We start from the raw sequence: 12,729 nt of genomic DNA, 5'->3' as shown, positions 1-12,729 counted from the left end.
CTTAACTAATTGATTCAGTCATAAGTGGCCACAAATGGCCTTCACTGTAAATGTGGAAAACTCGATACATACTTTCAGTGTTTATGACAAATATTGTACCCTTAAAACAAAATATCACTATCTGCAAATTAGAAACAATGTTGCAATAAAAAAAATGCAAACATTAATGCTGGTAATATTACAAAAAAAAGTTTTGTGTCAAGTAAAAATGCTGATCAACATTTTGCAGCTGAGTTTTGCTTTATTTGTTTCTGCTCACCTTTTGGTAGCCGAGCAAAGCGAACACAAGCAGACCAAACTCCTCCAGTGGACGTGATCTGCTCCTGGGTCAGGCTGAATGGCAGCAGAGAGAAGAGCAGATAGAGGGACATGATGAAGCTGCATATGAGGAAGATATCCAACAACTTCCTGTTTTGTTTTCCTGGTAAAAATAATATTTCTAGTGACGGGCTGCTTGCAAACAGGATGAATGATTAAATGCTGATGTGGTATCAACCTTCAAGACCTCTCAGATCTCCTGGTTCTGCATCCCAAGAACCAGGACCAGAACCAAACATGGAGAAGGAGCATTCAGCTTCTACGCACCACAAATCTGGAACAAACTTACAGAAAACTGCAAAACAGCTGTAATACTGAGTGCCTTTAAATCAAGGCTAAATCCCAGCTGTTTAGGACTGACTTTGATTGCTACACAAATAGACTTAACTTGTGGATGATATATTCAAAAAAAGGTAAGTTAAATCTGAGCTATGAATAAGTTGTAGTTAAAATTCCAAAACAATAGATTAGTTTTGAAATTATGAGACCTCTAAAAATCTGAAATTGTCAAGAGGTACAAGAGGTCAAATTTGACAAAGACTAAAATAATATTTTTCGCCATGATGCAACATGTTGGGAAATTTTAAAAACTGAAGCAAAAATAATGGGATTTCTACAACCTTTGACATTTCTCTGGCCATGAATGGTCAGCTCTTCTGGGTGAAGAGAGGACAACTATAGTGCAGAAATAGGTGAACATTCCTCCAATCTGCTGGACTTGATGGATGATATGTTTAGTATAATTTATTTGTGAATCCAGTGGAAAAAAAGCAAACAGCTTTAAGAAAACAGCAGCCAGAGATTGTGGAGGCTGACTGCTTTGTAATTCCTCCCATGATGTCTGTGTGACAGTGATGTGTTCACCTTTGCAGTGGTGAGCTGATTATGACCTCCAGCAGCTGTAAAACGCCATCCAGGACCTCCACAGTGGCGTCCCTGACCTGTCGCCGTAGCGTCACCCCTGAGGCACAGACAGGACTGAAATACTCAGCCAGACTTAAAGAGCAGGCGCAAATATTAATCACTCTTTAGCAGAGGTAGGCAGAGAACAAAGAAATGTAATCAGGTAAGAGTAGCACTGTTTCAACATATTTTTACTCAAGTAGAAAGAAACAGTCCAAGAAATGACTCAAGTAATAATAAAGTATGTGGAAAAAAGTCTACTCAGGTACTGATCAAATTATGAATCATTTAATATTTAATAACTACATATTCAGACAAACTAAAATATCAAGTTAAGTGAAAATTTTGGCATTTTAAGGACCAAAATGGCAACAAATCATATAAGTAACAAAAAATAATAATAATAAAAACGAATAAAAACCTTATAAAACTTTAACAAAATCTGCAGGTGTGTCTGTGTTTGGTGAATTTTTGGTTAAAACCAAAAATTTGTTTGCTTGTTTGTCATTCAGTTGGTAAAAAATCAAGAACTTTCACTCAAATAAAAGAAGAAATACTTTATAATAAAATTACTCAGTTCATGTTCAGTAAAAATACTTCTAAAAGTACATATTTTCAAAAAAGTTAAATATAATTGAGTAAATGTAAATAGTTACTATCTAACTCTGCTCTTTTGTAACTCAGATCTACTTTGTGTTGCTAATAAAAATCAGACTTTATACAGTTTAAGAGTCACCTTGGCTTTTGGGTAGCCAATAATACACAGTCGACAGCGTCAGGACGCTTTTCAATATGAACTCTGACAGCTTTTCTCCATCCTGTAAGACAAGCAAGTTTGTTTTTAGGATACAATAAAACTTTTATATGGCTGTTCATTCAACCTGGAGAAAATTAACAGAATTCCTAAAACAAACAACTTAGAACAATTAGATGCTTTTAGATGTTTTCTTTGTGAGGCCTGAATGAATGAGCAGAATTTTTTGTACCGATACGATTATTTGTGTTGAAAATAGCAAACTGACTTGTAAAGATGGCAGAGGGGGTCTGGAGAAGGCCAGGCTCAGTTTAGTTGCTTCCTGGGACACAGTCTTCACTGCCTGGTCTGAGGAAAAGGGAAAAAAAGGAAACATTTTCAAAATATTCAACAGATACTAAATTATACTTTTATGTGAAAGTCAAGTAATGCTTTATTGTAATGTGCGATGATGTGTGAAGACAAAAATGTCTTGAATGAGCACTATTCTGAAAAAAACTGGCATTGTACATTATTACAGCTATTACAATCTTAATGTGCAAAAGGGGTCTGTGATAAAAGATGGGAGGTCACTTTAAGCTACATGGGGTCCAGAAAATGGTAGCTAAGAAAACTCAACTCAAAGTGTCCCAGAAGTTGGAGAGATTGAATGCTCCCTCTCTCTCATTTGATTCTCCATCTAAAGGAAAACATACAGAGAACACGCTTTAGGTGGATTATAATATAAAACTTTTTCCACTACAACGAGCGTCTTTAATTCCTCTAGTTTAAAATCTACAATACAATAAGATCCCAAAACAGTGCTGAAATCGACCTCAATGAATTTTCACGAATTAAATAACGGTTTTGCAAATCACAAACTGGGTTTTTAATATTCTGCTATCAGTATATAATAATCTAGTATTAGGTTTGAAGAGTCTAAGTAGTTGTAGTTTTTAAACTAGAGCAGCTTTATGACAGCAATTTAAACAGAATGAGGATAAAAAAAGATAATCAAAACCAAAAAATGTATGTAGTTTTCTTTAAAAAAACAAACAAAAATAAAACAAAGGCAGTTAATCATAATAATGACATATAAAGTATATGACTTTGCACAACGTACAAAGTCATATACGTTGTGCCAAGATCGAAGCTATGAAATATGAAAACAACAACATTGGGATGAATAAAAGAGTTGACGTGAATACAATAATAGCAGACAAGTAAACAACCAACAGGAAAACGGATTTTAAGAGACACTCCATGCAGCTAAGATCGCTAGCTAAAGATTAGCATGCAGCGGTATTTTTTTCATTCCTTACGCAATAAATAACTTTTCATATTTACCTCTGACTCGGTCTCTGATACACTGAATAGAGTTCGATACGTTTCGTAAAGGCACAGACAAAGTTCCATCACAGTTTTCAGCACTCATGACGCCGGAATGAGATGACAGCACCTAGCAAAACAACTCTAATACGGGTGTTGTGGAACTGTTAAAGAGCGGAACGTTGTTTCCGGGGGAAGATAATATGTGAAACAACCGTATTCAATAAGTTTTATTTTTCCGTTATACATTACTTTTGCACTCGCAAAAATGTGAAACGCCATAAGCGATGGACAAAAGTACTGTTCCAGTCATAAGACAAATTAGTCTCCGGGGGACTTCTTGCTCCGGCCATTAAATCGCAGGTCAGGGAGCAAAGAAATCCCACAATCCGTTGCGCAGCTGACCACATCCATCAAAGTTAGCAGAAAGTTGCTAAGACGCATCTAAAACATGATGAGTAAGTCCTGAGACCTCTGTTTTTTTATTTACCCTAGTTCTCATGATACAACTCAAGTTTAATTGAGTTGTATCATGAGAACTAGGTGAGTTAATCATGAGAGTTAATTGTCTTAATATATGCCAATATTTATACCACCAACCTGAACGCTGATGTTGTAGCATATTATGTCATAAAAATAAAAATGTGGTATGTACTTTTAATCTCAATATTAGTGACACACGTACAAAGTCAAAAGTTTAAAGCACGAACATCTGCATTGTCAAATGAAGGACTATACTTGTAGTTTCATGTTCATATTACTGCAGATAAACTGTAGTTTCCAACCATGGCCACAAGAGGGCAATAATAAACCGTAAACAAATCAATCAAGAATTTATTGGTTTAAAATGACAATCACGACTTGTAGATTTTAATGGTATTTGTCATGAATATTACATTTAACTGTTTTAATAGGCTATATTTGAGGAAACAGTTTTTTGGAGAACACACTTTTTAGATAACATTTTTAACCGTTTTAAAATAGCAGGCATGAGGCAAGAAGACAGAATTAAATGAATATTCAGTCTAAATGTATTACTTTGATGAATTTAGAAACAATTCTGCATTTGATTGCACATTTTAACATTCAGACTATAAATTAATTTAATATCAAACACCACATCATTTAGCAGTTGGCATTAAGAGAGTTTTACATATGTAAAACACAGTTTCATTGTTAAATTAATTAGTAAAATGAGTTTTTCATGTTCATTTTTTGTCATGAAGACATGCTGTACATTTGCTAAAATGTGTTCTGTTACCACAGTCACATTGTTGCCATTCTCTCTTTAGTTATTATTGTACTTAATTCCACTGTTTATGTGCAAACGTTATCAAATTAATAAAATTTATATTTCAAAAACTTTGTTGTTAGTTAAGTACGAGTTACTGCAGTAGAAAAGCTTTGTGTCAGCTGCAAACTTCCCTGAAGAGCAAACTGTTGTTCAATGTGCAAGACATGTCTGAGTCCACATGGTGTCACTGTATGTAACACATACTGACATGTTTGTAATTTTAAAACTAACTTTACCTACATTACCCACTTTGCATTAACAGTTTAGTATGTTTTACCAAACTTACATACTTGATATGTTGGGATTTTATAAGGGATGGTTTGTGGCTTTTAAAAATAAAACTTAATGTTAAAGATCCATAGTGAAAGAGGATGTTGAAAGCGCAAAACTTAGGGTGAAATGCAAGCAGGTGAGCCACTGTAGCAATCCTTCAGAGGAGCATCGGGAAGAAGAAGAAAGCATGTTGTGATTTTTATTAAAAGATTAAACAAAGATAATAAATAATAATGAAGCTTCTTTACCAATGAAATTATTAATCTGCTTCATCTGTTACTAGAGCAATATACAGAAAGCCAAGCAAGAACTTACCCATCCTTATGAGTTTTATGTGGCTTATGAGTGAGTTTGACCAGTCTTGTTTCCAACAAGGATACTCTCTGTCAGTAATTCTGTTCATAACCTTTATGGACAGAATTGCGGTGAAGTTATAGAGAGGATCCATTTTTGTGACCTCTGGATTGCATCTCTGCTTTTTTGCAGATGATGTGGTTCTGTTTAGCCTGGCCGTTGCCTTCCCATGCAGCTCTACTTGAACAGTAATAGCCCTTACTGTTACACAGTACAGACTGTGTAACAGCACAGTCTGTGTAACTGTGTACACTTACAGATTGTAAGTGTACACGCTGTAAGTGTAAATGCTCACTTACAGCACAGTCTGGGCTTTTTCCCCTTGACTCGGATTGTTTCTGGTAGTTTTTTAATCGGGCCAATCAGCGAACAGAAGGAGAAATTGAGAACGATGACGTTGATTTTCTGCGCTCTTTTAGAATTGTAGTCTGTGTGTAGTTTTAGTAGTGGCAGTGAAGGAAGCGAAGGAAGCTGTTCAGTTCATGTTGGCCCACTTCCAAATATTAATAGCTGCCTCGTTCAGATCGGCACATCTGTCTTTGCAGCAGAAGACATTTTTTTCTGGTAAGCTTCTTAGTATCAAATTGGTGCATTACACATGTCACAGGCAAACAAACGTTAGTGAAATTTAAAACTTCAAAACAGTCCATGCATCCAGTAAGCAATTGTTTCTCAGTAACCAATGGTCCAGACCCTGTGTATGAAGCAAATGGACAAGGGTCTGATTTTTACCAGGCTAGTTTCTGTTGGCTTCATCAGATCTCCACCTTTCACTGGAACAGTTCGCAGCCAAGTGTAAAGCGTCAAGAAAGAAAATCAGCACCTCCATCGTCTTGATCTGGAAAAGGGCAGAGTGCCATTTCTAGGTCAGAGTGAGAGTGAAGGGGTTTAAGTTTCTTAGGGTCTTGTTTATGTAGGATGGAAAATGGACCGTAAAAGTGATAGGAGGATTGGTGCTGCACTTTCATCACTGGTGAAGAAAGAGCTTACCAGAAAGGCAAAGCTCTTGATTTACAGGTCAGTCTGTGTTGATGTTTTCATCTATGGTCACAAGCTCTGGGTCGTAACTAAAAGAACAAGATGATGGAGACAAGCAGCTGAAATGAGTTTTCTCCACAGGGTTTCTGCACTCCCCCTTAGGGATAGGGTAAAGAGTTCGGTCATCTGGGAGGGGCTCAGGCATCTTCTTATGATGCCCTCCCTGATGAGGTATTCAGGACATGTCCCACTGGGAGAAGACCCAGAGGAAGACCTAGGACATGAGGGACGAGGGGCGGACTGGACCTGTCTGCTTAGACTTCTGCCTTCACGATCCGACTTCAGATTAGGCACAAGATAATGGATGGAGGGATAAATTGATTGTTGTTTGTAGGTATTATCAGAAAAGAAAACATAATTTTAGGGGTGTGTCGATAAATTGGCCAGCCAATAAATTGACCTCTATTTCCTTAATTGTAGAAGACTGGTGATTGCCGATACTTGCATGTGAAGCATGTCCACCAATCGTATTTACCTCAGCAAAGGTGTTAAAATCAGCCGCTGTTCTCTTCTGCTCTGAGAGGTTTGGCTGGAAGACTGGCCCACCAGGTCACACCTTCATATTTGCAGTTAACAATAATCACTCCACTGTTGCTAACTCAGTAACTTTCTTGCAGTATTTAGCAGCATTTCACACACACACAAACACACAAAAAAAAATCAACATTGGCCAAAATCAGAATCAGCGGGTCAGGTTTTTAAAGATCCGTAATCGGTGACTGTCCAGAAAACTACAATTGGTGAACCCCTAATAAAATGACATGATTTATCTGTGGAAGAACTTTAATTTTAACTCCCCTGGCAATCTGAGGACACTGCATTCCCCTTTAGGCTACCTAAAGTACATCAATTTTAGGATTATAGGGATTATTTAATGTTCTAAGACTTATCTGAGTCATGGAGACAAAAGCCCTTTGTTATACATAAGAACAGTTGTAGAAAGAGCATCGCTGGTTGTTGGTTTGAAATAGGACAATTGGTTTTTTGACTCATCTATTAACCTGAGCCTCCACTATCTTCAGACATAGGTGGCGTAGGAGGCCCGTCAGCCTTTATTGAACTGGTAAACACTCTGCATCTCAGTTCATTTCTGCTGCACTGCGACAAAAGTTGAACCTAGTTTAAAGTTTTTAGACCCTTTCCACTGTCCCTGCTGCATTAACAGGAGAGACAAACACGCAGAAGGATGAGAGCTGTTTCTTTTCCATGAGGCTGAGGAAGTTTATCTAACAGTGGCCTTAATGGACTTCCCAAGAAAAATGTCGATAGCAGCTCTGCTCTGGCTTGCCCCTGCCGTCTGATGGCAGATAAACTGTGTCAGCCATCAGACGTCTGTGTGCTGCAGACTGCCCAGCTCATTTAATCTGTTTCTAAATACAGACAAAATTAAAATGTTCTTGCACACCCACAGGAAAGCTTCTGTGGAAGTGGCAAACGTCTTAACAGAGACAATTTTCTTTCATCCCAAACAGAGAAGGAGAAAAAAAAGGCCCAGTTTATAGGATGAAACTGCAGCACTGGATAAGCCTATTACAGTGTGTGTGCATAACTGTGTGTGTGTGTCGGGGAGGTTTTTGGGTTCACTGATTACTCATCACCAAACTAAGACACACAAACACATGGAGTGAGTAAAGCCTGTGTGACTGATAGGGTTTCCTAACACAACAGATCAGACCGGGTTTCTGCTCTGCCTCAGAGATGTTCGCTCGGTTTGTGTGACTGACTCGCTTCCTTTCATCTCTCTGCACCGTCTTTCTATTTTTAATCTTTTTCAGTATTTTTCTCTCTGTTATTTTGTTTTCATCCTGATTCCTGGTTTGTTTTTTATGTCGTCTTCCCTCCTTATTCTTCTTTCTTATGTTTTTTCTTCTCTTTAATCCCCCGCAGATTGCCTTTCCTCCCTCTTTCCTCCCCTTACACCTCTCTCTCCCTGTCTGACACTCTCTTTCCTTCACCTCCTCCTCCTTCGCCTCCTTTTAAAGCTCCTTTCGTCGCCCGCCACCCCCTCTCCCTCATTATTCGGTATAATCAGTTGTCTAGACAGTGACTCCCCACACAGATCACACCTGAGAGAGAAAAATGGACAGAGGGAGAGGAGGAAGAAAAGACACAAAAGCGGAAATGAGATAGGGACGAGAGAGAAGGGGGTAAACAACTGATTTACTTTTCATTCTCGTCTTGAAGTTCTCCGAAATGTTTGCAAATAAAAACTGATATAGGAGCAACACAGATGAAAGAAGACAGAGCAGAAGGGAGAAAAGAGGCAATAAGATGTTTTAAATATCTAACACACTGAAAATAAAATGTCTGAGATGTTTTATGCTTTAATTGTTCACTTATTGACTTTGTAGAATATTTAAAGCACAGTTTAAGAAGCAAAAGCAGAAATTTCAAAACGACAGAATACATTTTCTTGCCTGGCTTGGTGTTTATGTATTAAACAATATTTCTCATTGAAGAGACCGTCAACTCGTGAGCACTAGCTAGTTGCGCTCAACATGAATTCGCCTGATGAAGTTGTAATGAAAGATCCATCTTCAACTACTATTAAATCATTTATTTGGCAGCACTTTGGGTTTCCAACAGGAACGATAAATGGCAACAGAGTGACAGACAAGACACAAACAACATGTAAATACTGTAAATTATTTAAAAGCTGAAAGACGCAGGAAGCATCGCTACAACAACCGATGACTGGACGTCACAAACACAGCGCATGCTAACAATAGCAACTGGGAAATGTACTACAGACAAGCTGAGCACTTATAAGAATAATCAGTAAAATGCAGGATACAGATCAAAGCAAAATCTTATAAAATAATTTATAATTGATCATCATGTTCGAAATAAATAAAGATCAAGATAAAGGTACAATAATCACCAGTAGCAGTTGGATACAGTCTGCTACTTATAAATTAATACATAGCAGGTGATTCAGTTTGAGGAACTTCGCCATGAGAGTGTGTGGTTACTTTAAAGGAATAATGGCCAAAAACAATATTTGAGAAATTACGTACATCATTTGTCCATCTGAGAAAAGAGTATAATTCTTGGTGGCTTCTGTTTTGCACTACTGAACAAATACATAAAAATACATTCTGTATCCACATACTGCCGCCCTAAAAGTGTTTAAAACCACCTTAATCTTTACAGATGTAATGTTTACAGCATAAATAAGGTGTAAATCATGCAATGTATTAGAGTCATTTTGAAACTGAAATTTAGAATTTTGTTGAAATTTAAAAATGTGTGTGCATTTTGTCTGAAGTACTATTGTTAAATAAAGCAAAAATAATGCCTTAATAACTAGAATATATTATCTGTCGGTTTGTTTTAACCGCACGTGACCATGACAGTGGTTTTGTTTCATGTCATACATGTGACACGGCCAGTTTGTTAAAGGCGATACTAGCAGCGCTGGTACAATCAGAAGGAGATTTAAACATTAATCTAACAATAAAGAATCTAAACTGAGGATAATTTAAGAATTAAGAAATGAGTTGTATGGCCAGCAGTGATATTCAGTAAACAAGAAGTCTGACTCAGAATTTGGATCTTAAATGCAGCGAGGCAGAAAATTGTGAGATATAAAAAGTAATCAGATTAGTCAGATTATACAGTGACATTATTAAATCCACCCAAAGATTAAAAATAACCTACCAGGATGTCTGTGTGCACTTATTTGGTTGTAAAGTTGGAGTTTGTTTAACAAATGTGTCTGTGTATTTTATTAGCCTCCCTCCTGCTTTAATTTTCTGAAGTTAAATGAAAAATATATGTTGTGTTTGTGTGGGCAGGGCAAGTGCAGTTTGGTTCGCCTGCTTCGCCTTTGTTCGCTTTGATCTGCTGCGGATGAGTTATATCCCGCACATAATGACAGCTTTGCAGAATAAAGGTTTTTCAGGTTTTAATGCTCAACCTGCACCCCCACACACATTTTGCTGTGACCTCCTACATGCAGGGGGTGAATTAGCAATAATGTGTGAAATTAATTCGAAATCTTAACATTTTTCAGGACTGCAAGGCGAAAATGTCTGGTTGCAGTAAAGTTAAATTAAGTTCATTTAGCATTTTTCAGTTGCTTTTAATATTTGATTATATGTAACCAATTGATCAGTTTACTTTTTGAAGAGAAATATAGTAAATTCAAATTCAAAAATACTTTATAGACACAAAAGGAGATTAAATATAATTAATTTCATGAAAGTTATTGTAGGTGGTGATGGCTGCGGCCAGGAAAGATCTCCTGTAGCAGTCTGTATTACAACAAATTTGAAGAAGCCTCTGACTGAAGACACTCTGGTTTTCTATGATAGCCTAAGGAAGAGGACGCTAAAGGTTGTAAATAATTGTTTTGATTTTATGTAATCAAATGATCTCCAAGCCAGATATTTTTTTAATAAATTGATTGTACATGTTTAACATCTGTTTCAAAGTTAGACACACTGTAGCTTTATAAATTAAAAGATTCCTCTGGATTCAGATCCCATTACATAACAGATGGTAGTATTGAAATATATTACTATAAACCAGTCAAAAATAAATACATTCTTCTAAAATAAAATGTAATTTTCAGTATTTGTCTCATTTTTCTAAATTAAATTAAATTTGAATCACTAAAACTATTTAACAGTTTTGATAAAATATCTCAGCCTGTATGTTTGATACATTCAATGCCTTACAAAGATCACATTTCTTCAGATGTTTCACAGTTTCTGGTTCCTAACAAGCAATTTGATATAATGGATGTAAATTAGGAATATCAGTGTAAAGGTGGCTGAATGCAACCACACACACTTTATTACTTTTCTTCCTCTACTTCACTTAACATTCTGATTAAATGCAGCCATTTGTCGTGGCTGCTCACACTGATGATGTTTTCCTTTCTATTATCACTGCATGCATGCTCAACAACTGTCTATTCTATGCAATCTGCCAGTTTTAGCCAGTTTATGTAATAAATTGACCTTAACTGAATTGTCTGATAACTAAGATCAGTTGGAATAAAGGTCCTTTACTTTGCAAAACAACAATGTGAATTCATTACAGTCAAACAGACAAAGTGTCCTGAGACAACTTGTGTTGTGAATTGGTGGTACATAAAACTGAATTGAGCCTGTCGGTTATGTTTTTGGCTTGTGGGAGGAAGTGGGAGTACCCAGAGAGAACTAATGCATGCATGTGGAGAACATGCAAACTTCACGCAGGAAGACCCTGAGCCAGGATTTGAACCCAGGACCTTCTGAGTGCAAGGAAGCAGCACTACCATATGAATATGTTTGAGAAGAACTACTATTGTGCAATTATTAAATTAGAAAAAAAATGGCAAAAAATGGGAAAAGAACAAGAATCAGAAACATGTTAAAAATCATTCCTCTATTTCTAATTACCTGAATTTTTCCACTTCTTGGTTTGAGGCAGCACTCCACACCTCACACATCTCAAGAGGACTCAACTGGAAACTCAAGAAGTTCAGTTTGGTCTGTGCTGCTGCTAATTATTTTTATAAACGTGAGTATATAAAACACACAGACAGTAGGATCTACTTCTTTACACCTTCTTCTTAATTATTATAAAATATTTGTATTTTTCTTCTTCAGGTCAGGAGGGAAAAGAAGTTGAAGTCACAGATCTCTGAACAGTAATGATCAGATATCCTCCTCTGTAGGATACCTGATCAATGCCCATTAACATACTCTGGTTGATGAGCATTTTCATCCAATTAACCAGACTGATGTACCACATTTTAAGCATTATTATTAATGAAAAACCATACAAATAGATTTTGGAAACAGCGTTTGGCTTGTTAGTAATAGATGTTTTTGTGCACCACAAAAACACAAAATCTTACCAAGAATGTTTGTTCAATTACCTTAGTATGTTTGACATAAGAAAACAAACTTACCAGCAACTTTTCAGCAAGATATATAACTTGTTTTAAATAAATAATTCCTTAATATTGATGAAAAAATATTAGTTCCGCTGGCAGATAACTTCACGAGACATTGTTCCCATGTTACAAGTGAAATAATTTTCCAATGGCACACGTACTTTTTCATCCAGTTATTGACTTAAAGCAAGCTTCTGTATCTTGATGTATGGTTATTCCTAAGTTATCTGTATTTTATTTCAAGTAGTCAAATATATTTGCAATAGAAACTAGACAAAAATACAATTTGTGCTTTTATCAGCTTTTCATGCAACATTTGAAAGAGTCCTGGAATCTGTTTAAGTTGTAGCAGTTTCAGTGTCATATTTTATTTTATGGTTGGCTCTTCCACCAGAGCCCAGCATAAAATGTGCCCCTTAAATATGATGGTATTTCCATTTATGTAGCTGGCACAACAAAAGGAGATGTCAGAATTGCAGATTTTGCCCAGATTTTAAACTTGACTTCTTATAAAATATTTCTGTCTTGTCTTTTAATTAATGTGAACATATCTGGTTATCAATTTGTTGCTATAGAGTAGAGAGAAGTTTAAAGGTC

At 36.4% G+C, this 12,729-nt stretch overlaps 1 protein-coding gene across 1 annotated transcript in view; it reads right to left on the bottom strand.

Annotated features, from left to right (window-relative positions):
- The window catches only part of ccndbp1 (cyclin D-type binding-protein 1), a 7,417-nt gene extending 3,945 nt beyond the window's left edge, over window positions 1–3,472 (bottom strand). Inside the window, exons 1-7 of the mRNA XM_007577553.2 lie at window positions 3,302–3,472; window positions 2,595–2,654; window positions 2,244–2,323; window positions 1,958–2,039; window positions 1,183–1,279; window positions 221–333; window positions 109–121 (exon numbers count right to left, since the gene is read on the bottom strand). Of these exons, the coding sequence (XP_007577615.1) occupies window positions 109–121; window positions 221–333; window positions 1,183–1,279; window positions 1,958–2,039; window positions 2,244–2,323; window positions 2,595–2,654; window positions 3,302–3,389 (533 nt within the window). The 5' untranslated portion in view covers window positions 3,390–3,472. The remainder of the gene's footprint in view (window positions 1–108; window positions 122–220; window positions 334–1,182; window positions 1,280–1,957; window positions 2,040–2,243; window positions 2,324–2,594; window positions 2,655–3,301) is intronic.
- Window positions 3,473–12,729: the final 9,257 nt, after the last annotated feature.

This window comes from Poecilia formosa, unplaced genomic scaffold (genome assembly GCF_000485575.1).
Source record: "Poecilia formosa unplaced genomic scaffold, Poecilia_formosa-5.1.2 Scaffold445, whole genome shotgun sequence".
Taxonomy (NCBI): domain Eukaryota; kingdom Metazoa; phylum Chordata; class Actinopteri; order Cyprinodontiformes; family Poeciliidae; genus Poecilia; species Poecilia formosa.
Note: the sequence above shows the minus strand (reverse complement) of the source record. Positions and strands in the feature narration are given on the sequence as shown.